This window comes from Branchiostoma lanceolatum, chromosome 15 (assembly GCF_035083965.1).
Source record: "Branchiostoma lanceolatum isolate klBraLanc5 chromosome 15, klBraLanc5.hap2, whole genome shotgun sequence".
Taxonomy (NCBI): domain Eukaryota; kingdom Metazoa; phylum Chordata; class Leptocardii; order Amphioxiformes; family Branchiostomatidae; genus Branchiostoma; species Branchiostoma lanceolatum.
In genome coordinates this window covers 9107739-9135294 of record NC_089736.1, presented here as the reverse complement: position 1 = coordinate 9135294, position 27556 = coordinate 9107739, and the positions used below count along the sequence as shown (strand labels likewise).

General features: G+C 42.1%; 2 protein-coding genes across 6 annotated transcripts in view; one reads left to right on the top strand and one right to left on the bottom strand.

Annotated features, from left to right (window-relative positions):
* The window catches only part of LOC136420598 (TELO2-interacting protein 2-like), a 29594-nt gene extending 19740 nt beyond the window's left edge, over positions 1 to 9854 (bottom strand). Inside the window, exons 1-3 of one of the 2 annotated variants that reach the window (XM_066407615.1) lie at positions 9756 to 9854; positions 7678 to 7739; positions 3639 to 5732 (exon numbers count right to left, since the gene is read on the bottom strand). In XM_066407615.1, the coding sequence (XP_066263712.1) occupies positions 4128 to 5714 (1587 nt within the window). In that variant the 5' untranslated portion in view covers positions 5715 to 5732; positions 7678 to 7739; positions 9756 to 9854 and the 3' untranslated portion in view covers positions 3639 to 4127. Of the gene's footprint in view, positions 1 to 3638; positions 5733 to 7677; positions 7740 to 9755 lie in introns of those variants that run through there. The other variant, XM_066407616.1, reaches the window with a different exon arrangement.
* LOC136420603 (frizzled-8-like) overlaps positions 9836 to 27556 on the top strand; it is a 29818-nt gene continuing 12097 nt past the window's right edge. Inside the window, exon 1 of one of the 4 annotated variants that reach the window (XM_066407629.1) lies at positions 9836 to 9927. The gene's annotated coding sequence lies outside the window, so the exon portion shown is untranslated. Of the gene's footprint in view, positions 9928 to 9997; positions 10072 to 11851; positions 11964 to 26159; positions 26336 to 27556 lie in introns of those variants that run through there. The other 3 variants (XM_066407627.1, XM_066407632.1, XM_066407628.1) reach the window with 3 other exon arrangements.

Sequence of the window (27556 nt, the reverse complement as noted above, 5' to 3'; positions counted from 1 at the left end):
TTTAAGTTGCTTGCAGTAATAGTGCGGTACAGCATTGCTACAGCTTGTGTTTTAAGCCAAGCACACCAGGTCACCCCTACTCTTCTGGATATGTAGTGGGTTCTTTTACGTGCAGAGGTTTGATGCTTTGATGCTTAAGGCTTATCCATGAAGCTCCCTCATACATGGAGCCATTGGCTTTACGTCCCCATCTGAAATGACAAATGCCCCCATGCACAAACGGGGTTTGAACTTCCGCCCTCCGGATCCACCTTGACCACCTACACCACGGGAACATGTTTCCCTTAAAACTTGACACAGAAACGGAGTTTATACAAGATCTCCTTCGCACTGTAACACCGAAATGCCAGCACACACACAAACATTGACCAAGACTCTAGCAACAAAGCTCTAAAAATACACATCCTGACAAAATGCTACAGTGAGGAATGCTACTGCACTGGTGCCCTGTACTAGGTATTCTAAACATTTTGTCTGGGGAAATATTTGCTGACTGGCCCAAAAATGACACAGTTGAGATTCTCTGAGCAAACAGGAAGGAAGTCAGTTTAGAAGGAACGGCTCAGACATGTGTATCTATTGCTTCTACATCAAGCAACAAAAACACACAAAAACTGTTCATAAAATGGTTCACAAATGCAAGAGTTTTCGTTCACAAGATATTTCTGTTGAGCTCTTAAAAAACAGTTGAACCTTTGTCAAAAGATGGTGGGGTATAGCATACAATACAATATAGCAAAATGTCTAATGCAAGTATCTATCTTTTGTTTTTGTCATATTGAATTGGCACCTCTATTGCCGATCTGTGCATACATTATAACAGCCAAACCAACAAATAAAATAAATAAATACTGCCCTGTTGGACTACCCACAATACACTTCATTCTCAAAACAGATGTAGGATCCAACATTTATGACATTATAGTACCTCTTTTTGGTATAGCGCACCTTTTAAAAAAGTGCGAATGCACCGGATCCTTAGACCTACATTTGCTTGGAAATCAAATACATTTGTACTGTATTAAACTTAAAGGGGGAAATGTTCACAGGGATTCAATTTTGTGGTAGGGAGAAAATTGAGTGTTTGCAGTGGTTTTAAGTTGGCAGTTGAAATTACCATGCAGGGTTTTACTGTAAAAGAGAAAATATATTAATGGCAGTTTTAAGTTTGTGGTGAAGAGGACGAGGTAAAAAACATGAACATAAAACCACCACAAAAATATTCCTGTATACAGTACACCGATAATAGACAGGATTATCATAACAGATTTATTCCCATCTGGTCCCCGTCAGGATTTAATTTCTTTTGCCCTCTCCAACAGAAACGAGGTTTTTGTTATCTTAATGAACTCATCTTGTGAGTGAATGAAACTCTAACCCTGTTAACTGTAAGATATGATGCCTTCTTGTCCCCAGCTTAGGACATGTCCTTGGAAAAATCATACCTCTTATTTTTCTGGGGCAAATAGATTGTCCTCAAAAATAGCCAACAGTCACTCAATTTGTCAACCTTTACGTCTTATATTTCAAACTTTAATCAATTAGATTATAACAAATTGGTAAAATGAAAAATGTGTTGGTAAATGGTGTGAAATGGTAGATGAAATGATTGAAAAAGAGTTAACAGTTCATATGGATTCCTTTTTTTGTTTTGTTTCTGTCCTTTGACTATTTGTTCTCCATGCTCTGTATATGATTGATTTAAAAAAAAGGTAAAATCAAAGTACAATCATCATCATAACAAGGATTTAAAAACAAAATCCCCTCTTAGCAAGCTTCTAAAGATAAATCTTGTGTTTTCAGAAGCACAGATTGGCACAGGAAAAAGGTGGGGTCAGTGTTCTTAGCTGAGTGAGTTGAAAATAAACAAAGTATCAAGAAACACCTTTTTTAATCTGTCGTTGTTAAACTGACATTTCAGCATCTCTCTCTACAACCCCAGATACTATGTTTTCTAAGAGATAAGAAAATGTCTTTCAGTGGAAAATCACGACTGATGAGATGGTCCCAGTCTATCAGCTTCCTCAACCAAATTGACTTTTAATAGTGTAAACTCTCCGCCCCACTCGTTAGGGAGATCTCCCAGCTGCCAGCTGTGACCTACGACCCCCTGGGAAGGTGACTTGTGTAAATCTGGGGGTGGGGAGGGGGGCGAAAGTAAATAAACTGTCGGTTTACTGTCAAGGAGGTTAAGACTTTGGGAAAACATGTTCAAGGGTGGGAGGACATTTTGTGTGGACCCTTCGCAAAGGAAGGAAATGGAAGACACTTTTAAATATAGACATTTCTGTAGTTTTGTAGCAATTTGAAACACCAAATTCAAAGACTATTTGAACGTTTCCCCAATTCCTATGTATAAAACTCCTTGGAAGTGTACTGTAAAGTCATGTTTGAACAAATTTAATTTCACGATGGTGGGGGCGGTGTTTGCAGTGTTTATCAAAGTTCTCAGTAGACACAGAGTATATTGCTGATAGAAAATTTGTAAGTTTGCAGTGTGATAATTTTGCAGTGGAGATTTACAGTACCCATCTTTTTTCTCAGAGTTATCAAATTCCCATGTCTTCTTGACTAAGTAATCAATAGAATATCCAAACACACTACAAAAAACTAAAACTTTCCATTATACAATGTGTTCTTGAAGCTGAATGTTATATAATACATGTATGCTTGGTGTAGGTGAAACAGCCATCTTCAAATCAGGACAGCTTTTGAAGGAACTTGTAGTACTAGTAGTGCAATGCATCTTTGCTACAGCTTATTTTCAGCATACCAGGTCGCCACTACTCTTCTCAATAAGTGTGTTGGGTTCTTTTACATGCAGAGGTTTAATGTCTGAGGTTTATTCCTGAGGCTTCCTCATACACGGGCCGCCGGTTAGAAATTGAATCTTCATCGGAAAGGACTTATGCAACCTCTTACACTGTGCCTGAATGAGATTCATAGACTGCATATTTTCTCAAACCTTCTTACCGACATACATGATATCCCAGCATAAGGTTATACAAGGTGACAAGTCTGACCACTATATACATTATCCATCCTCCAGTGCAGAATTCCAAAAGCCTTCATGCTGTCACCACACTTAGCGCATCATTGTCTAGACACACCTTATCTGCTGTAATGCCCCTTAATGCCCTAACACATCTGCACCCTTATCTCCCCGCATTGTTGGGAGGACATCTTCCTTTGTTAGGAGCTCCGCCCAGTCGTCTGTGTTGGAGTAATTAGTGCTTAATTAGTGCCTCGTTGGGGCATGTTTCACCCACAGGTGGTCTTATCAAGATCAGCACAAGATTACAACAAGTCCCCCTACACCTTCGCTGCCCCCCTCTGTGCAACATCAGGCGGCATTTTAATATTCATGCCACCTATGAGGGCTTGACTTGAGCGTCGTGCTAGCAAAAGCAATCAAACTGTTTCCCCGTAGATTTGAAATGAAATTGCATGTAATTAACAACACTATAATTATGTACAATGTGACGATAGTAATCAAGATAGGATAAGGAATATTCTATTCATGGGAATGAAATAGATAATTTAATGTCATTAACTTTAATGCATATTGTTGATGGAGCTGTGACTATGACAGCAGGTGCACTTTGCACATTGTGTAACTTTCCTTTCACTCATAAATTCACCAAAGGAAATTTATTACAGTTATATAAGTTAAAGTTATACAAGTACAATTGTGCTACATTGGTGTAAAGTAATAAAATAGATCGTGACTCAAGAAAAAGAGGAATCTGTACTGAATACTAAACATTATCTACATTGGTTTTAAATTGAATATCACATTTTGTTCCTTGACAAATTTTCAGCAATAGGGTTTCTGTTTTTTTCTACATTAGGAATCATACAATCATTCTCCATAAAACATACTCGCTTGACATCAGGACTGGAAGGAAGTAAGACCTAATTACACATGTATATTTCCCATTGCTGACATATCTTAAAAGTTAGAGTACCAGTGGACTAGCACCCTGCTGTAGTGCTTGTACAACTGTGTGGCCCAAGGGCTATAGAGATGGGCACCGCTCTATACACCGAAAGCTGTAGGAAGGATTCTAACTCCCTTTTGATTAAAATATCTTTCAAAAGTAAGAACATGTTGAGTAATCAGTTTGTTATGGGTTTTCCATGTCTTCCAAAACTGTTTTCACACACTTTTTAACTGCGCTGATTTCTATTTCCTCTCCAACAACCCTCATGTCCTCTGCTAGCTCTCCTTCACAACATCTGTTCAACAACACCAGACACTCTGTGGCCGACGCACAAATCTCTTCTCGAACGTTTTCCGGGGTCCTACTCTCGTCCATTGACATGTCGATCACAAGTTTTAGCAATGCTTTGGCTAATGGCTGTGCGTGGTGTGGCATACGCAGCCACGCTTCGATGATCATCGCCTTTGTGGCTGCGAGAATGTCTTTCCGTGCGGTTTCTACAGGTCCGTCGTACACCTCCAGGTACTCGTATACAACGCGTAGAAGTCGGTTCAGGTGTCGTACGCAGCGGATGCCCATGTGTTGTATGATGAGATGGAGATGCCTGCAGTACGCACGTCTCATCGCAACCTTCCCTTCATGCTGCATGTTACTGAGAACATGGCGGAGTAAAGCGTCCGTTTGGCTCACCTTTTGGGGAACACCTTCCTCAGTTGGCGCCTTCTCTAAGACCGCACAAACGTCGAGCAAACATGGCACGGCTTTCTCCACCAGTCGTGGCTCCTGAGAGTACAACGTGGCGTAAAGAGCGTCATAGATGACGGCAGCACGGTTGTACCATCTCAGCTCCGCAGCGGGGGTGTTCTTTAGCACGTGTTGTAAACAGCCGACCCCTAGCAGCCTGTTCTCAAGCTGGTGATCGTCCAAGAACAACAGAACAGGCGGGAGAACGCTATTGATGTAATCAGAGAGATAAGGACGAGCTACACGAACAACACACCAGTAGAAAACCTGTCTGGTGGACAGATTCTTTTTCCAAGAATCTCTTCCTAGACTTGGTTTCAGCAGGCTTAGGATGGAACCAAAGACGCCAACTTTATCAGAGTCGTCAGAACCACAGAGCATTTCAGACTCGTTTATAAAGTTGCAACATCGCATGATGAGTGAGAGAGTATCCTGTGCACTAGATGCACAACAGTCATTGCTCCATGGCTGTTCTGCACCGAAAAATGCAATACAGCCACATGCAATACCGGGTGCAACTTTCTTAAACACCATTCCCTTCAGTTCTTGAAGTCTCTGGGAGTCCCTTTCAACCTGGGAGCCGTCATTTCTATCCAACACCTTCAGGAGCCCACAAATGACTTTAAGTACATTTGGTGCCACCTCCTTAACGTTTGCAAAGTCTTCATCATGAACTATTTCCTCCTCACTTGGCCTTTGCTCTGGGATTTGAATGGTGGACAGAAGACTGGTAATGTATGCAACATACTGTTTGGACAACGTCTCAGTGTCAATGCCATCTGGTACTAACCAGCATGTAGAACTTTGCTGGAATATATGTAGGGATTTATCAAGGAGAGGCACCTTGTTTGGAACATCCTTCCGTATTTCTGTGCACAACTCCGACAGTACTTCTGTAACAGTGTACGTTTTGAGGATGAAATCTACGTGGTCGGGGTCAGATTGGGTCCTGTTCTCGTCCCCGGAGGTTTCGCTCAAACGTAACTGCTCGAGCAAGCACGTTAAGTTGGCCACGCGGTCAGCCATAGTAGACGTTAGCGCTCCCTGTGAACAAAAGTGCCAATGTAAGCAGAGATCCTGAATGTTACAATATGGACGGAGGATACTCAAATACTGTGAGTTGTTTTGATTAAGAGAGAGTGGATCATCTTAATCATCATTTGATTTGTGAGGGAAAATATCTCTACAAAGATATGTTTCTATGAGAAAGTGATACTTGTAACATTCAGTTACTCTGTTCACATTTACCACTGTATACATTGTAACTTACACTGTACTTACAACTTGCAGAATAATATCTATAATCACGTTGATGAAGGTTAGACATCCAGGTAATAAGATACGCCAAAAATAGTTACTCAAGCAACTGGATGATGACTGTTTCAAAATTTTATCCAGTTGCTTGAGTAACTTTTTTTTGGTGAATATCTATAATTGTAGGTAAATATAATTACCCTCAAGTATCTACCTCGTTTGATTCTAAAAATGTGCAGTTCCTACCGAAAAGGTAAAAAATGTAACGCTGGAATAGACAAAAACATTGTACATTTGAGAATATGTTCTTTGTGTTTTGAACTCGCAGGTTACTTTGTCAACTTGTTCAGGTGGACATACAGATCCGGACCAGTACCTGAAGTTATGTTTATGTACGCAGCCCTAGCCATATACACTTTGTATACTGTACTCCACCGAATTGTCTGATGTGTATCAATGCTATTGCCAACACCTCCACTTCTATGGAAACCAAACATTGATACACATTTTTAACTAGTCTGCAAACACATCTGCCTCCAAAGATGTCCCAATTCAATCACCACTCCCTAATTACTCAACCCATTGTTTCAACCACATTACAGTTACAGTGTGATCACAGCATGGGTCTGTACAGACAATTTCACCACACTGCAGACAAAAAATAACAACTAGAAAATTTGCAGGTAACAGAAAAAGTATTTCACACCTTCTGAATGCTGAACATCTACATTTGGGCCAGGTTACAAGATTTCAGTTTTTAGTTTTTAAAAAAAGGTCCTGAACTATATCTTTATCTTCTTATCACAAATGTAGTGTTCTATAACTTATAAGTATAACTGTAAAAGTCTATTAGTGTGTACCTATTATCTAACTGCACTATCTTATTCAATAGTTTTATGATAATAAGATAAATGCCAGCACATCATTTTACGTCCCTACATTAAATCTATGCTTATTAAATTTCTATGGATGCTAATATCATACATTGGTTAATATTGTGTTTATAGAATAAAAAGAGAAACATTGCATATAATCCACAAGAGGAAAATCTACCTTCACACATTCTTGCAGATATGAATATACTATATATAGCCTGCATAAATGTTCTACAATCATTGTACAGTATCTATATACATGTAGTTTTAGAAAAGATATGGACTATTTATGAATTTCTTCCAAACAAGGACAGAAGAAATGCCTTTTGAAAGATCGTAAGCTTCCTTGTATACGACGCCGGGTCATTGGATGTGCCCAAATATGGAGAAAACGACAAATGGGCATATGACAGGATGTGAGGAAATGTGTACCATGCAGTAGTCTTGAACCAGCACAGGAAAACATGACTTCATACATTCAACAATAGATTTAGCTAATGGTCAAATAAGTCCAACTGTTATTCACACAGCAACAAATGCGCCAACACAGAAGCCAGAACAAATACTATAATTACACCACATTTCTCTCATCACACAAAAGAAATTAATTTGTCACATAATGACTGAAATGTGTTCCTCTACATGGGTGGTGTGGGAATTATCTTCCAGAGCTTTTGTTACAAGTAATCTGTGAAGTAAAACAGATCAGTAATTTTCCCTCCCATAGTTACAACTCCATTGTGGGAGTGTCAGGAGGGGATGGGCACTGCTATTGTTTACTTCACACCTTACAGAAAGACAGACAAGGCCTAATGAGGTGAAAACACATAATCGTTAACGAGGAGGGGAAAGGAACTTACTTGTAATTTATCTAAAGTGTCGATCAGAACGTTGGCCACCTACAAGATGTCTTGTGTCAAACCTGAGAAAGATAAGAAATAGTGGTTAAGTCTAAGACAAGACCAAAAGAGATGGTGAGCTCTAATGTTAGCAGCCTTGGTCGGTGCCATCCTCCATAGTAACTACTGGCTAAATCTTTTCGCTAACCACAGAAGATGGAGCCAAACAGTTCCTAAACTGTCTGTATACTATTGTTCCATGCATTACTTAGGTTTAAGTAACAATCTGTTTTACTTCTGACACTCCTCCCAGTACTGCTAAAATACAACAAAAATCATTTATGTACAGGTACGAAATACCGTAACATCAACGTATCAATCCAATAAGACATTAGTAACATATTTTGTTCCAAAAAAATATGTCATTCCTTCCAAAAAGATGAAAATTCATCACTGGATGAATCTGACAAACTGTATGGGCATTGGAATCAGCACCATCTTTGATTTGAAATCCTCTTGAAATCTGAATAAATATTTTTACTTTAGTTAACTGATTATTTATGTTTCTGTCAGCAATGAAGACCACAGGCTTGAACCTAAATCTCTGTATTGGTGCCTGTACCTGATTTTATGTTTAGCTACGCAGACATATGCTCAAGCATATATACCTACAAGTACAACAAGACCCCTTCCTGGTATTATTTACATAACATAAGTACTGTTGTATCAAGTGATCAAGGTACTCCACAGGCAATACAGAAACCCACAAAAGTTGTCATGTGTATTAACAAAAGATTAAGGAACATAGATTTATGAGAATGTTAGAATAAAGATCAACCTTTTTTATTTATGATCTGTTAAATCGTTAAGTCTTTATTGTCATACAACATGTATATCTCAATGGAATTTTTAAAGTTCAAGTTAGATCAGATCTGACAGTAGAGGCAATAAAATGTTTTCATAGGTCAATCTGTTGTTATCAATGGCAATAGTCTCCTATTTGCATGTCATCATACACAGTGTCATGAATACCATGACACTGTGACGGATTTATTCAAATTCAAACTGCAAACACTGTAAATATTGTCTTTATCATCAGTTTATGGTTACAAATACACATGGGAGACTCTATTGTGTCTATTACTGATTTTGGCTCCTTTGCAGACAATCTAGTATATCAATAATAACTTTATTGCTCAATAATTGTTTATCATACATATGGCAACTTGTACAGATTCTAGGAAACTTATCTACTCTACAGAAGAAAGTACAGAATGAAAATATATAGAGTAGATTTGTAAAGTCTTTGGTAGAATTTCTAATGACAATTCTTATTACCCGGAACATCCTGTCAATAATGCCAAAACAATTCTTATTGCCTGAGGCTATTGACAAGATGATCCTGGCAGCAGTAGAGAAATTTGCACTGCTGACAGGATCATCCTGTCAGTAGTAGAAAAATTGCACTGTTGACAGGATCATCCTGTCAGAAGTGCAATTTCTTCTACTGCTGACAGGATCATCCTGTCAACAGGGCAAGATGATCCTGTCAGCAGTGCAAATATTTCCACTGCTATTTGTACCTCAGAAAATCCATATACATGTAATCTCTTCTGGTGCGACGCAGTTCATCGTTAGATATCGCAGAATCTCGAATTATACGAGGCTTGAAAATTGAAATACATCGGGCGTTTCTATGCAGTCATCTGTCAAAATTATGCCCCCCTCCCCCAAACACCATCTTCTAAAATGCAGCTGAAGAGGCACATATTTAATCCTCCAGCGACCCGTCCTGCTAAGATTAAAGGTCTCAAATTCTTTCATCTCTACTTTCCGACGGCAAAAGTCCTAATCATATGGACAGTGAAAATTTAATTGCAAACGAATCGACGTTTTCGCGCGCCAGAAAACAAGGGCTGCAATTTTTGCCACACAGCGGGTCATTTTACAGATCGATAAACACCATTCAGCGTCCAATCAACTCTTCTTTGACCACTAAGAAGTATCCTTTCACTTATCGATCAACGGAGGAATGGGATTTGCTGGTCTGTGGGTTCTTAAATCCCGGCAACAACCGACGAACGTGACTGACAACTCACCCGACTTGTGCTGATAAAAATCGTCCATTACTGGACCAGCCCATTTTGCGGTACCGCTGCAAACTGTCAAACTGTCGTGAACGCTTTTTTCCTTGTCTCCCATTCAACTTAGCAATATTTGACAGAGAGCAGATGTTAGGACTTTTACACACAGAATTGGCTCTACCTTTTGGTGAGTAGTGAAAACTTGTGACTTTTTGGACTTATTGATTTAGATAGTTAATGAGGGATGCGCCACGCTGGTGACCCTTGACCTGTCGTTAATTAGGTTATCGTAATCATGTCAACATGGCGGAGAATGTGAGTGAACTTTCAGGTAGGTGTCTTCTTCCGGGGTTTCTAGCTGGTGTTTGATTTGGGTTTTTCTGACACCTGTTTGTCGGCTTTTATCACCCACTTGGCCGGGGAACAGATCTGTAGTTCGGTCGGGGTTTGTTTTTCTAGGAATTGGTGTGATTTGGGGCTTGTTTTGGTCCACAACAGGGGGTAGATTCGGGGTGTGTCCCCTCACAGCGTGGTTTAAGTCAGTGGGTTTGTGACCCCAGGCGGAAACCAAGGCCTGTTCGCACGGCATGTCGTCAATCCTGGCTTTCCAGACGAGTTTAGCCACCTGTCAATCACTTTAAACCCTCCGTTCACCAAATCTTCAAGTAACACAACCACTAGAACCTTGTCAAAGCGTTTGTACACTGAAAAGAAGCGCGAGACTTGCGCTACGTTCATTCAAAGTTTGGTGGGGTACCTTAAGAGTTGCCCATCGTCGAGAAAAACAATTTGTCGATGAATCACGCTCGACTTGAGGTCAATACGTTGGTTTAGGTCTGCCCAAACATTGCCCCTCGCAAAGACAACTGTTTTCATGCCCGCACGCACTACCGAAGCCTGATCCGCCTGCAATCCGACATGTGTCCTTTATCAAGCCGTATGTTGATGCGTTAAGTACAGCGAAGAATGCCAGGAAACGACAGAAACGTTAACATTAATAGACTTTTCCCACGTTAAAGACCTAACAATGTTGTTTCCTCAAAGCTTTACCACATCTCTTTGTCTGTAAAGGTGGTACATTGTCCTTTTCTCCCATCTTGAGCGTTTCGCACTGTTGGTTTTAAGATTAATGGTTCGAAAAAGATATGCTAGCAGTCGTAAATACTGCAGTTGTTTAGCTGGGTTGTCAAAGAGCGATGTGGGCTATTTGGCCTGGGGCAGTATCGTATATCTACTGGCAGTCGCGTTGTCTACAGTTGGAGGCCTTGAACGTTTGGAAATTTTGCGCTCATTTTAGCGTCGGTCATGTGAAGAGCCCGGCCGTCCGTTTAAATTAAGGGCATGGGAAACTGTCGTGCGATCTGGTGCGAAAAATAACGAAGCTTGTCGTCTGGCGTAGAGTAATTGTGTTATGATGCTCGTAGCCAATGTATTCGAGAGACAAAGGAATGATTCTACAACATGCTGTTGTAAAGATATTACCCCGACTGCTGTTAATATCGTTAAACCTAATCTACAGCATATACAATAGGCGATTGAACGTTCAGAACTAGACGTGATCATCGCGATATGTTTTCATACGCAGACGTTAATATGACACGATTGTGAGCGATGTGACGCCCGTCTGGGGTTGGCAGTTTGGCGCGTGTGATAGACAGCTTGTAGAACAGGGCGAGATAATTGCTGTAATTTTCAGTCCCTCTGTCACGCCATTTAAAAAGGTGCACTTTCCCGTGTGCTAATCCCATCTCCTGTCCTGTCCTCTCAATTTTACGTATCATTACCCGAACGAGTTGAGAAAGAAAAAGATTTGTATGAAATTAGAGTTGACAGTCTTTTTTGTAGAATGTGGTTTGGCCCTGAAAGAAATCGTCGTCCCTCCGGATATGTTGGTTTTGTTCCAAAAGCAGGCCTTAAACTGCGTCTGTAAAGACAAACACGCAGCTCGAATTTGTTATTGAGTTATGATAGCATCGACTACATAATACCCTACCCTCCCCTTAAATTATCCGAATCTTCCCCCCACGCATAGTTTCTGGTTTCTCCCCTAAGCCTCTGACGTCGGATACTAACGATTTCGCCATATGATCACCTGTCACATTGGGACGTATACTTCATCTGACTTTCTGACCCAGAAAATTACTTATCGTACGCAAGAGGGTTCCTGTCCAGTCTCTACTCTTGGCGCCTGCGTTCCCTCAAGCCGCCTACAACCCAACCTCGGTACGGTAAGCTACGAGAAAATCCATATTGTTCCAGAGGGCCTTGTTTCTATACCATCTGTTTGTAGCTGGACGTAAATTCGTTTACAAGTAATCGTTGATGGCAGGGGTAGTAGACACCCTGGCGTGGTCGTATATACCTGGTAAAAACGCCGAATAAAGCGTGTCTATATATATGCCTGGGCGTCCGTCCAAACGTTTAATACGCCTTGCCTCATAAGACAAGTAAGTACTACAAGACACCTACCGGGAGCTAAGTAGAGGCAATGGAGCGCGAGAAGACGTGTTCCTAGGGGGTAAGAAGTAATGGGGCTACCTGCTGCAGCTCTGATTTATCAGGTAAACACAAATGCCTTGTTTCAAATTTGTCGCTACCTTATTCCGTGCACTACATGTGGTGTAGCGATACAGATCAGTTGTGACTAAGCAATGAACAAGCATGTAGCTCTGTTGTAATTACAGTTAGCGTGCGTCTCTTAACACATTCTGTACATTTCTGGAGACAATTTTGTCCTGATGTTTTCAAAGTTGTTGGTTCGCACACGTTGGGAAACGTGTTTTTAGTTGAAGCTGGGCTGCGCCCTTAGCTTGACGACTGATGGGTGTTAATTAGATACCTCACATTTTTGCGCCGTCAAGATGCATTTTCCCCGTCAGTGATTTTAACGAGAAATGCTCGGGATTCTGGGCACATCTACGCATTCAACATGTAGCAGTTCTGACGGGATTTGGTTTCCCTCCTCCCGGTAGTGGCATGTATGTATGTATGGACCTCCTCGGTCTTCAGCTGTGCCTGATTTAAATTCCCGACCGCGACCCGAACTCACGGTGTTGTTACCGGTGTATCAACAGACCGGGGCCGGGTTACACTACCGAAAACACCGGGTGGCACCTGTGCGATCACACCCCACACACCCCCACAACTCAGCCTTAATCGCTCATCAGGTTCATATCAAAGATTACCACAGACAATTTAAGGTGACGGTGTGCCCTTAAGTCGCCAGGTAAGCTAGGGACTTGGCAAGTTCTTGGCGTGGATTTAACAACGTCGTCTTCGAGGATTTTGTCTTGAGTAGCACGGATTTGCTAGCTACGTGCTCGCTTGTAAGGCTTTCATGTGCGCATTGATTTGTCTAACCTTGGACAAGTGCAAAGTCGAGAGGGCGAGTAATACTGTACGAGTAGCTTTTGTTACAAGCGCTACGACGTACGACTAATATCTACATCATTGAGTGTGTCGCATATGTATTCTACTTGAAACCTTAGCCGGACTTACAACGGAAACATCGTATCAACTCTAACCAGTGTTTGTAACTGATATATTTTACAACTAAAACATTAGGGGATTATAAAGGCATGAGCAAGAGATCACGTATCAAGGAGACACGTCATGTAAAATTTCTCCCCAGTCCGTTCGAGGTCTTGAAACATGGTTATTTTTTTCCTGGCGTAACTTTGATAGCCTCGAGACGCCATCTTGGTATGGCTCAATTTTTTCTGGTGTAACATGCTGTATGAATCGTTAACCCTTCCTCTGTAGCCTATCTGGTCAAAGGCTGTGTTCTAGACTACAAACTCCCGTCCGGTTCTGACGGACAAACGTTGTGGTTGGGACCAAATGAACCGTGTAAAGAGTTAGTGTTAAAGATTACGCGCACAGCGGGGAGTTAGAGTTTAGCCAGCCATTTGGAATTGATGATCGTCCTTGTTCTGACAGTTGTTAGGTCAAGACGGGTCTTGATTTGTAGTGGAGAAATTGTGTTCATACAAAGCCTCTAGGCCCTACGTGGTGCTTGAACCCGTTTCGAGAACCGTTCCAGAAATCGGACAGGTTTTCTAGAACGGCTTCCTGGGCAGCACTCGCCATCTTGAGGTGCGTGGTTCGGAACTTGGTCGTCTGCTGGAATGAAGAACAGTTGATTTTCGACATGGGTGTAGACTGTGGAGAAATCGTGTTCATACAAAGCCTCTAGGCCCTACCTAGATGATTGAACCCGATTCTAGAATCGTTTCAGAAATCGGATTCGGGCAGGTTTTCTAGAACGGGTTTTCTGAGCAGCACACGCCGTCTTAAGGTTCGGAATTTGGTCGTCTACTGGAACGAGCAACAGTCGATTTTTCATATGGATGTAGACGCCACTTTGTTGTAGCTTTAAGTCTAAATGTGTGATCACCAAGATGTTCCTAGGAACCTGAATGAATCCATTTCCAGCGTAAATGGAACCGACGTTTTCTACTTTTCTTCCGAATTGTTCTTGAAAGGGGGTGGGTCGTTCGAGTGAACAAGGGACGGTCCATGCAGTTGTTGAAGAACTGAACAACTGGACCCTTCCTTACGTTACTTCACATTGTTCTCTCCCCGTAGTTCAGCAGAAGTAACGGCTGTTCCCGTCTCTATAAGGACATCTGTACTTACCAGACCCCGCGGACTTGCCGTCCGACCGGGGGATAGGCTGTCGGATTTATGACCTGTCACCCACGGCTTGTTTCATTCCGCACATTTTACGACTTTGACTCGCATATCTCACAGCGGGGAGCCCATTTTCGGCACATCGATTATTACGATTTTTGATGGAGCTCGCAGAGATGATTGTCCAGATACAAGAGGTGATCCATCAAGGGTGAAAGCAGGCCCGAACCTGAAATATTGGATGCTCTGTTTTCATATGTGTGTCTGTGCGACCCCGGCGCCCCCCTTGGAGACACACTTGCACAAGCCAGTCAATAACTCAAGGAGGGGAGTCGACACTCGCTTTTAGAGCTCGGCCATAAATTTGCAGTCAATACGCATGCACGCTTGCATGTACGTGTACAGATGGGCTATGGACGGTAGGGTTAGATCATTCGCCACTGCGACCCCCCTCTCTCTCTCTCTCTCTCTCTCTCTCTCTCTCTCTCTCTCTCTCTCTCTCTCTCTCTCTCTCTCTCCTTCTCTCTCTCTCTCGCCCATCTTTCATCTAAACACACACTATTTCTCAAGTTCCTCTGCTATGTATTGAACCTGATACGATTATGCATGTACAAATAAACGGAAATGACTCATTCTATAAAAATGGCAACAAGGAGACCAATTATAGGGCCTCTCGGGAGGAAAAATAATGATGGCTTTCTGCTTTGAGGATTTTTAAAAAAGGAAGAAGATACAGTACAGTACTCGAGTTGTCCTCTTCCAAAGTCTCCAACAAAAAATCCATGCACCTCCAAAAAGCTACTACGAGGCCCAGACGTAGACTACTTCTTCCCAACTCCAAAAGCTACCTGCCACTAAGTAAACAATTCTTACTTTCGCATGTCCCGCTCACAGCTGCAGTACCAAGGGAAGCCTCTAGAAGGCCCAAAATCGACGCTACCTTCGTCTTCATATGATCTACCCACATACCAAATATCATCACAATCCACCCACAGCTTCTTGACTTAAAGTAGTAAAATTGGCGGTAGAAGAATAGTGAGAAAAACATCATATTTCCCTCTCTCCTATACAGAAAAATAGATATGAAAAGAAACAAAGAAAGAGATGTAACACAATGTGAAGAGTGAACAAGATACAGCTGTGCCTACTAACGTTACCTACCTACCCTAGACTAGCTCTGCATTCTTTACTACCTACTCTGTATTCTCCGTGACTGCCGCGGTGTAACGACAGCCCCGTGAGCTCTGCGCGCTAAGCCTCAATAAGATTTCCATTAACCCGTGTAATAAAGTCGCGGGGAAATGGTGTCTCTTGATGGACATAGACGTCCATTTGCATCACACTCGATAGAGTAATAGATTGACCATGTTATTGCGCAGGGCCCAATAAGGCCGTTATTATTAGCGCATACTAACAAAGGGGTCGTAAAAATGGCCGTATAAGTAATGTCGGTGCTCTGGCGGAGGGATAGAATGCGGAGTGGTGGGTATAGGGATTTGGTACTTCTTTGGGTCTTTAAATATGGTTCCGCAGTCAGGAAATATTGATGTTTTATGGTTGGGTTCTTTCGCCTTTGTCAAGAATGTTTTGTTTTCGGTGCCGTTTGTTTGTGTGCGTGTGTGTGTGTGTGTGTGTGTGTGTGTGTGTGTGTGTGTGTGTGTGTGTGTGTATGTGTGAGTGTGTGTGTGTGTGTGTGTGTGTGTGTATGTATGTGTGTGTGTGTGTGTGTGTGTGTGTGTGTGTGTGTGTGTGTGTGCGTGTGTGTGTGTGTGTGTGTGTGTGTGTGTGTGTGTGTGTGTGTGTGTGTGGACAGCATAACTCGAGAAGTTGTGGGTGGATTTTTGTGATAATTGGTATGTACGTAGGTGTCGCCAAACGAATGACAAGTTTTGGTCCCCTTAGTGGCTTCCTGTGGTATTGCAGCGGAACATTCGGTTTGGTTTGTGGGTGTGGCCGTGTTGACCTAGCTACATGTTAATCGTAATGGGGATTGTTGTAAAGAGGAGATGGGAAGACAGCCTCGAAACGTTTCTTTTCCGGCTCACCTTAGCTATCAGTAGACCGAGCTGAAGCCTTAGTTAGCCGAACAATACTGTCATCCAGGCTAGAATTTCATTTGATAGAAGAGTCAACATCAACATGTACAATGTGTTAAATTATTTATCAACAAACAAGAGAACGTGTGCACCACATCACTTAGATAAACAACGAAACGAGCGTTTTTGTTTGACACTATAAAACCCAAATGACCCAACACAATATCCTGTATTTCTGAACTATTTCTAAGTCCCCACCACAACAATGCGTTGTTTACTGTGGTGTGCGTTGTTGTTGTTGTCCGTAACGGCCCGGCGGAGTGATTTGTGAGGAGCCGCGTCACCCCATGACCAGTAAGTTATCCATCAGGCCCAGACCTTTGTCTCGGGTCCCGTCATGCCTCGGGCTAGGAGAACATTCCGCAAAGGACACCTTTTTGGAAGAGAATGCAACAATCTGATTAGGAGTAGAGGAAGAGAATTCGGCAATTCTTCATTTCGAATCGGTATATTTACTCGTTTTAGTAAACTTTTACCGAAATTCTGCACTTCCTAATCTTACCAAAGATGTCAACAAAAATGTGATGACGCAAAGCAAGATGCATGTTGTACGATGCACAACAGCCAATTAAAACGCTCCTGTTAAAAAAACCATGGCCTGAAACCTGTTTGGAAAAAACGTCTGGTTCCATATGTTCTTAGTACGTCGCCCATGGTTGGTCATGATTAACTCGTCTGTCTGTTTCGGGCCCATTTGTGTAGTCTGAGCGTCAGGCGCGCGAGAGTTAATGACTTGTGCTACAGTTTTGCGCCCGACTTCCGAGCAGGTGTTAAGAATGTCTTAAACGAGGGTTATCTGATCGGAATGGAAGTAGGGGATTAACCAGATGACTGATGGACGGGGTTTCGCGGTCCGCTGAAAATCGCCAAATGCTGATACGGCGAGGGGTGATCCATTGTTGATAGAAAGAATAGACAAGGCCATAGATATACTAAGAAAAAATTGGGAAAATCGGACTTTCCTAAATTTTCGACTCAACAACACCTGTCTTTGTCAAGGAATGAGCAACACCCCGCTTCTGTGACGTCACTTTGTGCAGATAGAACACGTGACTCGATGAGCGGTGGATCAAAAAGTTTCAGGAGGAAGTTTGCAGCGCCCTCCGTCTCTATCAAAGTGTAAGGCCCTGGTGTATATGGCTTCTTTTACTTCTCTAGTCCTTGCGCACAGAAAACGTCCGGTTCTGTACAAGATTTCGTCTCTTCTTCAAGATGATATGACAAAATATGACAAAGGGTAAACATATATGTAAACAGAGAACGAACGTAAGCAAAACACTTGTTTTTGATCCATCTGAAACATTCGACTGACAGAACATTTCTGCACTTGCGCATTTCAGATTTATTTAATATTTCTATTATAGCGAATGACAAAGCGATTCTTTACTTTTGTTACACCTCGTCCTGTACTCAAACCTTCATGTGGTGGTTATTTTGACGCTAAAAATGGCAATAAATGTCAATAACATATAAATTTCGCAGCCCAGGATATTTGCCGCCGGAACATCATTGAGTCGTCCCCTCCATACAACAGACTGTTTTCGCCGGTATCTGCTTTCCTGAGAGGAAGGTAAAACAAACGACCACCCAGCGGAAAACGGGAAACCGCTACATGGCCGCTAAGTGACGTGGAGTCCTCCGCGGGATTTGGTCCATATCCACTGGCACCTTATCAATCACCTCCGCGGAGTCTCCTCTGACGGGATCCGATGTGATCCATCAAACACCACTTCTATCCGCGGAGTTCCGGCCGGGGAAAATAATGCTGTATCAAGGTGTCTATATAGAGTGTGCTGCCGGGGCGGAACTTGGACAACTCCCCGGAGGTGGTTGTGGTAAAAACGCGGCGTGTTCAATATTGCGGGATGTTTTGACATGTGAGATAATGGGGTGGATATTAAGGGCTGGTCCAAGTCTGTTCTGGGGGTGGGAAGGAAGGAAGAATTGCTGGTTGGCCGATAGATGGAAAACATGGCAGCATTTTAGAATATGTACATTCTGAACTCTTTTTTTCAGGCACACACAGGAATACACACACACACACACATATATATGTATATACACACACACAAAACACACACACACACATACACACACAAAACACACATACACACACAAAACACACACACATACACACACACACACACATACACACACACCCTCACAAAAACACACACGAACACATGACTCCACGCCTCCATTTTCCTTTCCTATGAAATCACAAGTTGATATTTCAGAACGTCGCTGGACCCCACCGTATTTGCTGGTGAAATCCACGCGTCGTGCGCATCACACCCCCGGGAGTGAAGCTAGCCCCAGATAAGCCGTCTGCTCATTCCGATAAGCTACAGAAAGTCCCCCAAGCCGATAACAACGCCGTTTTTTTCGTATCACATGTCCAAACACTATAGCTAGGTGTACAATGTCGCACTTTTCTTATCTCTTGGCATTTCCCTAATTCAAAAACTAAAAAAAGTGAAAATGGGGACCTGTGCACCGAAACAGTTCCGTATCTCAAATGTGCAAATTAAGAAAGGTACTAAATAATAATGAAATTCTGTATTTTCCTTATTCAACTTTTCTGAACGTTTGATATTCCTTTAAATTAAGAACCCAGGAAAGTTAACGAATGCATACCTGACCAAAATGATTCCGTTTCTAATTAAGTACAGAATGACAAGGAAATGTTTTTTATTCACGTGGATAATGCTGTTCAACTTTTCTAACAGGCTTGAGGTTTCCATGGATTATTAAAAACTCTACAGGGTTTCAGACCTAGCACCAAAAACGATTCCGTTTCTTAATCAAAGAAAAGTACAGAATAGTAAGGAACTGTTGTGTTTTCTTTATTGCAAGACAACACTGCCCCCCACCCCACCCCTTTGTTACAGAATTATGTACTAAACGTATGCATTGTTGAGAAACACATGCCCGTAGACAGCCCGGGGGGGGGGGCTTCCTGGCGCGCCAATTATTCGGGGTGACGTGACCTCTGACCCCTCTGGTGCAGGTATGTTCCCAACCTTGATTCACAACACACTGTGGGGGGCTCGGGGTCAGAGTGCACCGCAGGTCACACGTCAATCAAACTGCCAAACGTACCAGCTGAAATGTACCTTTGGAATATACATTTTAAAGTAAGTAGAGCAATCACAAAGATATGCATCTAGTATTAATTGAACGTAGAAATCGGAAGGAATGAAATTCTCCGAGACCACAGTTTTTGATTAATTTGTACCCACGTGTATAGTTGTAGAAGACCTTACGAAAGTCGCTGTACCTTTGTTGTGTCAATAGTGGTTACCTCATATATAACTAACTAGTGACAGTTCGAGCGTACATGATGAATGTATACAGCAGTTTGAATTGAATTAGTGGACTATGGTATCTATTGTTTGCGCCTATACTGCGAATTGGGTGTGGTAGACTTGCCAGAAATGTCAAACGTTGCCAAGAATCTATAGCAGCCGTCAACAACTACGTCACGGGCGCACAGCTGCTCTTAGTATTTTCGGACTTTTTAACCCAAAATGTAACAGAAAAATAAGTCATTTAGTCTGCTTGTTGTTAGCCATGTTAAGATACAAAATTAAAAACACATTTCGGATTTGGTGCGCCAATGTGCAAACATATCTGCGCGTGACGTCCACCAAGAGCCGTTAATTTTTTGAAGGTACAAAATCACATTTAATATACCTAATATAACAGTACTGAGTAGTTACTGTAACAGGTACTCGGGGTATGAATGTTAGTTTTTCATGTGAATAGGGCGCATTTTAACATTTTGTGTGGAAGCAGTTTTTCTTACAAGTAGAAGTAAAGTGAATTCGCCGCTGGAACATGGATTCGCACCGAAGCCATACGCTAACTCAAACGGAGACGAATATTCCGTATGTAAAGTTGTGTTTTTTTTCAGTCTATGACTGTATTGGTTACGTTCAAAAGTAATCAACTCCTCGGACAGAGTTTGTCTCGAAAGCCCCCCAGAGTATCAAACTCTTTTATTGTATGTATGGTTTGAATATTTGGCAAAAACTCCCCGGAGTTTTAATTTGGCTGAAGAGACATGGGTGATCTAAAAACTGACCTCCTTTCTAAAAGCGTTCGTGCACAACACACCAATAATGACACTTTGTCGTGACCACTAAAATCCATAGGGTGTACTTAAGCGTGTCGATTTTGGCACAGTTTGTCATTATCATGTAATAAGGTCATCATTATTGTTATTACTGTGGTCTACATCATTATCATCATTATTTCATGAAATGTATTATGCACTTAACTTTTATATAGGCCACAATTCATTGATATCAAATGATGGTGACTTTCATTGTCACAGGGGGATATTGTCTTTCAAAGACCACTCCTGCATGATCGGAATGATAAAAAAAATCAACGTTTTGGATAATTTCTCTAGATAATAATTCGAATCTAACTTTTCATGTTACCTAGCGATAGTCACAAATGCGATGGGTACTAGCTCACGTCGTATAATTTGCCGATTTTTTTAAATTTTATTTTTAGGTTGACTAGACTAAGAAATTGAGTACATTCGGAACTGAAATACAATCAGACAATCAGAAAACAGCACACAACAAGCCGCTAGGGGGCCATACTTACAGCACTTCCTTCCTTCCTACCTCAACAACTATCCACTACACAATCATCAGAAAACTACATTGCAAATTTTCAATTTCCGTTGCAGTACCGTAGATAGCCACTAGGGGGCCCATTCTCGAACATGAGCTTCGTGTTCCTGACCAAAAATTACGAACATCCATAAACCGCTTTTCGTGTTATGCTCTTTACATCCGCAGCCACTCAACCGTAGCAAAACCGAAAACATAACCTTCTGACGATTTTATTACCTTTGCTACGAAGGTTATGTTTTCATCTGTGTGTGTGTGTGTGTGTGTCACAGTGTGTGTGTCTGCCTGTCTGGGACCACGATAACTCGAGAATGTCTGGATATATTGTCTTGATACTTCCGGTATGTTGGTAGGTGTCGATGAGACCTTGAAATGATTAGATTTGGGCCATCTTGCGGCTTGTTACGGTATTGCCGTGGAACTTCCGGTTTTGATATCTCGTGTTCTAGACATGCTATGGTTGTGACTTTTTAGTGGTAGACTACTGGGGGAGAGAGTAGCTGGTGTAGACCCCCCCCCCCCCCACACACACACACACACAGTTTATCTTATCTATTGGTTTCGCTGAAACACGCACATGGACAGCTAAGGTTGCCCACCAAGCGATCTGCGTGTAGCTGTGATTTTTCCCGGTGCCAGCGGAGCTCAGCTCCAGCCTTGTCTTGATTACTGCTAACGCTCCCGCGGAAAGCCCCGAGCTGACGGGTGCTCGGTCTTGGCGGATCAGCAGGGATCGACCTGCGGGCTCAAAGCGCTGGTGGCGGGGATCACAGAAAGTAGGGGTAAGCCTCCCCATCTCTCCCGTGTCGACAGCATGCTTATATGTACTGGGAGGTCGTGTTAGTAGGAGGAAAGGGAAGGTTTTTAAACGTACCACCAACAACCGCGATGTTTTTATGAGGTACGCAATCCGTTTATTTGCAGGTAAACCATTCAGTTTGTCACTCGTCATGGTGTATGGTGTGTAGAGGTATCAGTAAAAACTATGGAAGCTGTGTTTTCTTTGTCGCACAGAAAAAGCCCTTAAGGAATGGGGTAATCCTGTTCATTTGTACCTGTTGTTGATGTGTTAAGGGTGATAGACAAATAGGACAATATTGTGTGGTTTTATAGACGATTGGTGGGAGGAATGGTTATAAAAGTGAAGTTGTAGCCTTCACGAAAATGATGTCGATGTTTGTGACCTTGACCATGTTTAGTGATACTGGGAGGAAAGACCATATGTAGACTCTGTAGTGAGCATCCGAAGGCTGTCCGAAAACCGCCAAAGTATCTAGATGCTGAAGCGGTTTTGGAATCGCAACAGTTTACACCGACTGTTGCCCCTTTACCTTGAATTTTACACTGGCCGTTGTAGATTCGCTTAAGTTAAAGTCACCAACGTATCTAGATGTTGTATCGCTTTGATAATCGCGACCGTCTACACTGAATGTGCCCCCTTCACACTGAAAGTTTAGGGATTGTGACTCTTACCACTAAAACGGTTTTAGATTCACTTGAACCCTTCACAAAGAAAGTTTCGGAATCACAGCTCTTCACACTTTTTGAATGACTACTAACTTTCCTCAACTGTTTTTAGCATCACAACTGTACACCAACGCTAACACAGTTTTCTTACTAACGTTCCGGTCTATTTCATGAGACAAAAAGCTGCAACACAATTGCGACTCCAATCAATCTTAAACCCCGAGTCCAAACATCGCCCGAAGTATAGTTTCATGTAGTCCGTGTGTACACCGTCCCTGATGGTGCTCTGAGCTCCGTGAAATGAAGTCGTTGCTATATTTTCTCGGTCCACCACTCCTAGCTTTGTTAGATCGCCCGAGGGTCGGCTCGGTTATTTGGAGAGACGGATGGGATCCATAACACACAGCGAGGGGCGTATCATGTATCCATAATTCACATTTCCTACGTTCTCCTCCCGTGCAGCCAATAGCTGAGATAATTTAGGGGGATATTATATTGCGGAAGATAAAACACAGGCATTTGGCTGATGACTAATACATGGTGGTGAGGTCATTAGGGTGGTCCCCCCGTCGACTATTATGGCTTTGCGTGGATAAACTAGGTCCTTAATTTACAATCACAGCGCAGTTACTGCGGGGAAAACTCAACATATTATTCCTGATTGGTGTTAACGATTTGGCAAATAGACCATTGCGAAAATCGCGGCTGAAAATTGTTCATAACTAGCGCTGGTATAGGAACGACTTTGTTTCCGTGTATAGACTGAATGTGAGTATATTTTGTGAGTGTTTTCTTGATTGTGAAAATGGTTGGGGTGGAGGTGGAAAAGGAATTTGCTTATTTCTTGGATGGTGAATCATAAATAATTTACTGTTACTGGTGTTTGATGTGGAGAGTTTGACGCACAAGAGGTCGCGGGTTCAAGTCCCATGGAGTCTCGGCGTACTGAGTTGAATACAAATAAAAATTACAGTAAAAGCCCTTCTTTTTTTCGTAAATGTCCCGAAAACAAGAGTCAAGACGAAATGCCATCTTTCTTATCACACTTTCCATCGCACAAGGTCGATAAAGGCCATGTTGTTTTCTTTCAACTCTTCGCTATCTTTATCGTCCCATCGAGCTGTCAATCATTTCCCCAGCTCTACTTTACCACCTGCTATGTAATCACACCTACGCGCGATGATAAAGGACAAATGGACCCATAATTGTCGACTGCAATTGTTCGATCGTTACGTCCAATTGACGTCCGGCCCTTCCTCCAGCGTAGCAGCCATTTTTCTGCCGTGTTGCTGCAAGTAAATGTAATTATCAGTCATCGAATTTGATTGGCTGAGCTGTCAATATTGCGTCTAAGCACGAGCCCCCGAGGGTTGCCAGATCGTTATCGAGATGTTGAAATGTCAGCTCTCTCATATGGTGATCACAAAGTACATATGCCAAGGGGGGTCTTGAGGCACAGAGCGCGCCTTGTTGACGGATGGAAGTCGGTGGATTTAAAATTGCTGGGAACTGGAGCGATATAGATTTACATAGTTTCTGTAGCTGGCTCAATATCGAGTCGAATATTGCTGGAACTTGCATCGTTGTGGGGTGCTGTCTCATGAGGAAAATCGTACTCTTGAATCATAAGCTTGAATTTGAAACATAACGACATTGTAAATGTATATGTAATGTCATATAATTCTTTATATATAAAAAATATATGTATTTTTTCACTGGGGTTCAGTCTGTCAATTAGAAGTGGCTATTGACAGGATCCTGAGAATTTGCCATCAAGATCCATACGAGGCTGTCGTAAAATCCGACATGCGTACTGTAAATGTTATATTAAACTGCCCCTCACTGTCTACGTGTGTCAGCAGTTTTCTAGAACAGTCTCCCATGCAGCATCTAGCCTGCCATATATGTATTTTATCAGGCTAACGCCACAAAATCACGCATCGGACACTGGACGATATATTTTCGTTGTACAAAGTACTGTCCAAAATATCGGTTGTCTTCATTATTGAACTATCCCTTTTTTGAAAGGACATTATTACCTTCGCCAAGATAGCTATGTTTTCGTTCGTGTGTGTGTGTGTGTGTGTGTCTCTCTGTCTGTCTGTCTGTCAATACGATAACTCGAGAATGCCTGGTTAGATTAATTACCTTTATACATGGTATGTGGGTAGGTATTGATGAGACCTTGAAATTTTCAGACTTTCGGGCCCCTTGCGGCTGTCTATGGTACTGCACCAGAACTTCCAGCTTTAATATCTTTCATACCACGATTTTTGGTTGGTAGCTAGAAATAGATACCTCTTGTTTTTACGCCCCCCTTGCCCTGCACATGTGATGTAGACGGGAAATGTACATGTACACGGGAAAAGCTTGCTACTTAATCATCCAGAGCGCGTACATTGTCTGCGAGATTCGCCAACCAAATTAAGTCTGAATTACGCCATCAAGTAGTAAGGAATACGCGTGTTATCAGCATGATCAACTCTAGGGCGGGCGCACGGAATATCAATGTGTTCACAAGAGAATGAAGTCATTTCTCGTAAAGTAGGGAGTAGAAACAGTATACAATCGTTACAAAAACTACCGTTTTTTGGTCAGATTTAGAGTACTTATGACACAAAAAATACAAGCTGAATTCCCAGTTGAATACCCTTCTCCTCTTGTTGAACAACGTACATTTAAAAAAAATCATTCTTCAGACCAAGATGTATAATGTATTTAACCTCCTTGTTTAGACTCAATATTTCTGCCGCAAGATTTATTGTCGATAATTATGGGTTGATTGTCTGTATGTGACGTCACAGTGAACATTTCGACCATTTCGGGATACACTATTAGTACATGTATATTCTGCGCGTACGGGTAGGTTGGTTGAATAATGATACTATAAGAGTTGATTGTTATGAAAAGAAATGTTGTATTCTGGTGTCATTAGCACTTTAACTCACTTTAGCAATGTATATCATAAATGAATCGTCTATAAGTGCAATACAAGCCATAATGTGTTCTCTCCAAGCCTGTAAAACTGATGTACCGTGTTGTCATAGCTCGTAGTTCGTCTAGGCACTTTACAATAACTAATTCATCTCAACTTACAGGGAAAGATTCTTATTGTGTCGCTTTCAGTGTCTTGTGTAAAGCTAAAAAAATCAATTCAAAAATATTTTCCGTGTTGAAAAGTTGCAGAGAATTAATCAAAAATGGTGGAAGGGCGGAAAACTTTGTCTTGCCCTCCCCTTACTTTGTTGAGTGGAATATTCCATTCTTGGCTTTATATATGTTGCTTTACCCTTCAGACTACCTCGAGGCCGTTCGTCTTTTTTGACGAACTGGGGGAGTGTGTGAGTTGGGAGGGGCAGGCCATTATGTTGTCTAATTGTCGCTAAAGTGGGAGTCTCCACCCCTCCCATTGACTAGCACACACGGGGATGCCATATGTAAACACCAAGGTGCGAAACTGGGTGTAGAAACAGCCACTGGTCGTCAAATTTGGTTTTGACACCTCGGTGTTGAACGGCCTTGTTACAAGACAACTTTATTAGTTCCCCGCCCCATGGGTTGAAGGTTTGCCTTTCGTCTTACCCGGCGCGTTTTGTTTTGACTTGCGTGATTTGTCAGTTGGTTAGCGCTGGGTGACCTGCAAGGCGCTGGTGGCACACACACTCTCATTCACTCACTGTGTGTCAGTAGGGGAAGTCTAGTGCCGTTCGTGTCTTCGAATTCTCTTCTACAGAAACATACAAGATATTCGGTAAGTTATTTCATCTCTCAAACGACGGAATAGTTAGAAACTATATGTCTATGTGTATTCGTTTTCTTTACATGTAACTGTAGTCTGAATTCTAAATATCTTTCAACGTTCACGTTTCATTCATTGATTCACGGTATTTTTCTTGTTTGTCTTTTAATACAATACTCATACTCAACTGCATGTGTATTGTATGTGCAAAACGTAAACAGGTCTTTCGTTATGAAAGAAAAGTTACAACTTCAGTTGTTCTTTTAGTCTTCGAGTGATTGTGGTCATGCGTATGACCAATTCTCAGCCCATCTCTAAAACAAACAACGTTATTGCTTTATAGAAAATATCTATTCTTCGAGTTTGATTTTCTAAAGAAAGTACATTTTGTGCTCGTTGATGTATTGTCGTTTGTTGACGCGATAGTCTGGTAACCTAATGTGTGTCCGTATTTCACATTCACGGTTTGTTTGAGGCGTTGGACCTCCATTTGAGTTGTGACATATTGAGCGGATCAACTGCACGTAGAAATAATCGTGACTTGGGGGCTCGAACTGTGCTGCTATCGGGTTACTTGTACACATTTCCTCCTGCAGTCTACGTAATACTGACTGTTTCGTTCATTCCTACTCCCTTTTTGGCCACTTTCAACCCCGATTTTACCATAGAAATGCACTAACCGATGAAGTGATATGATACGAGATGTGTACTGCGTTATACGCTTTTATACGTATGGTCTAGTACAAAATCATGGCTGATAACCATCTAAGAACGTACACACGTATATAGGTGGCATGACTGAATAGCAATACGCCATATCGTGTTGCTATATCATGTTATATGGTGTATACCGTCCTGTGCAGACTTCCCTTGTGGCGTATACGCGGCGTATATTCACCGTTTCCACCTTTACCATGTACGGTACAGACGTACGTCAGTCCATGTTATAGACTAGTAGTATATTTGCTAGTGTATTCCCGAATGTTCCCACGCACCGTTGCGGAAGCCCATACAAGGCCGGCCCCAACCCAAGGACGTCTCTTACCAAATTCTGCCGTCTCAGTTTTTCTTCCGTCTCGTGTTTTGATATGCCCATATTTTAGGTCAAAGATTAACTCAGGAATTATGTGACCCGCTGACCTACAGAACCCGTATCCATCCCCTGCAGTTGCTGGTGGGGTTGAGTATATGTTGACTTTGTCGTGGAATGCACACCAGCGCCAGAAGGTCTAT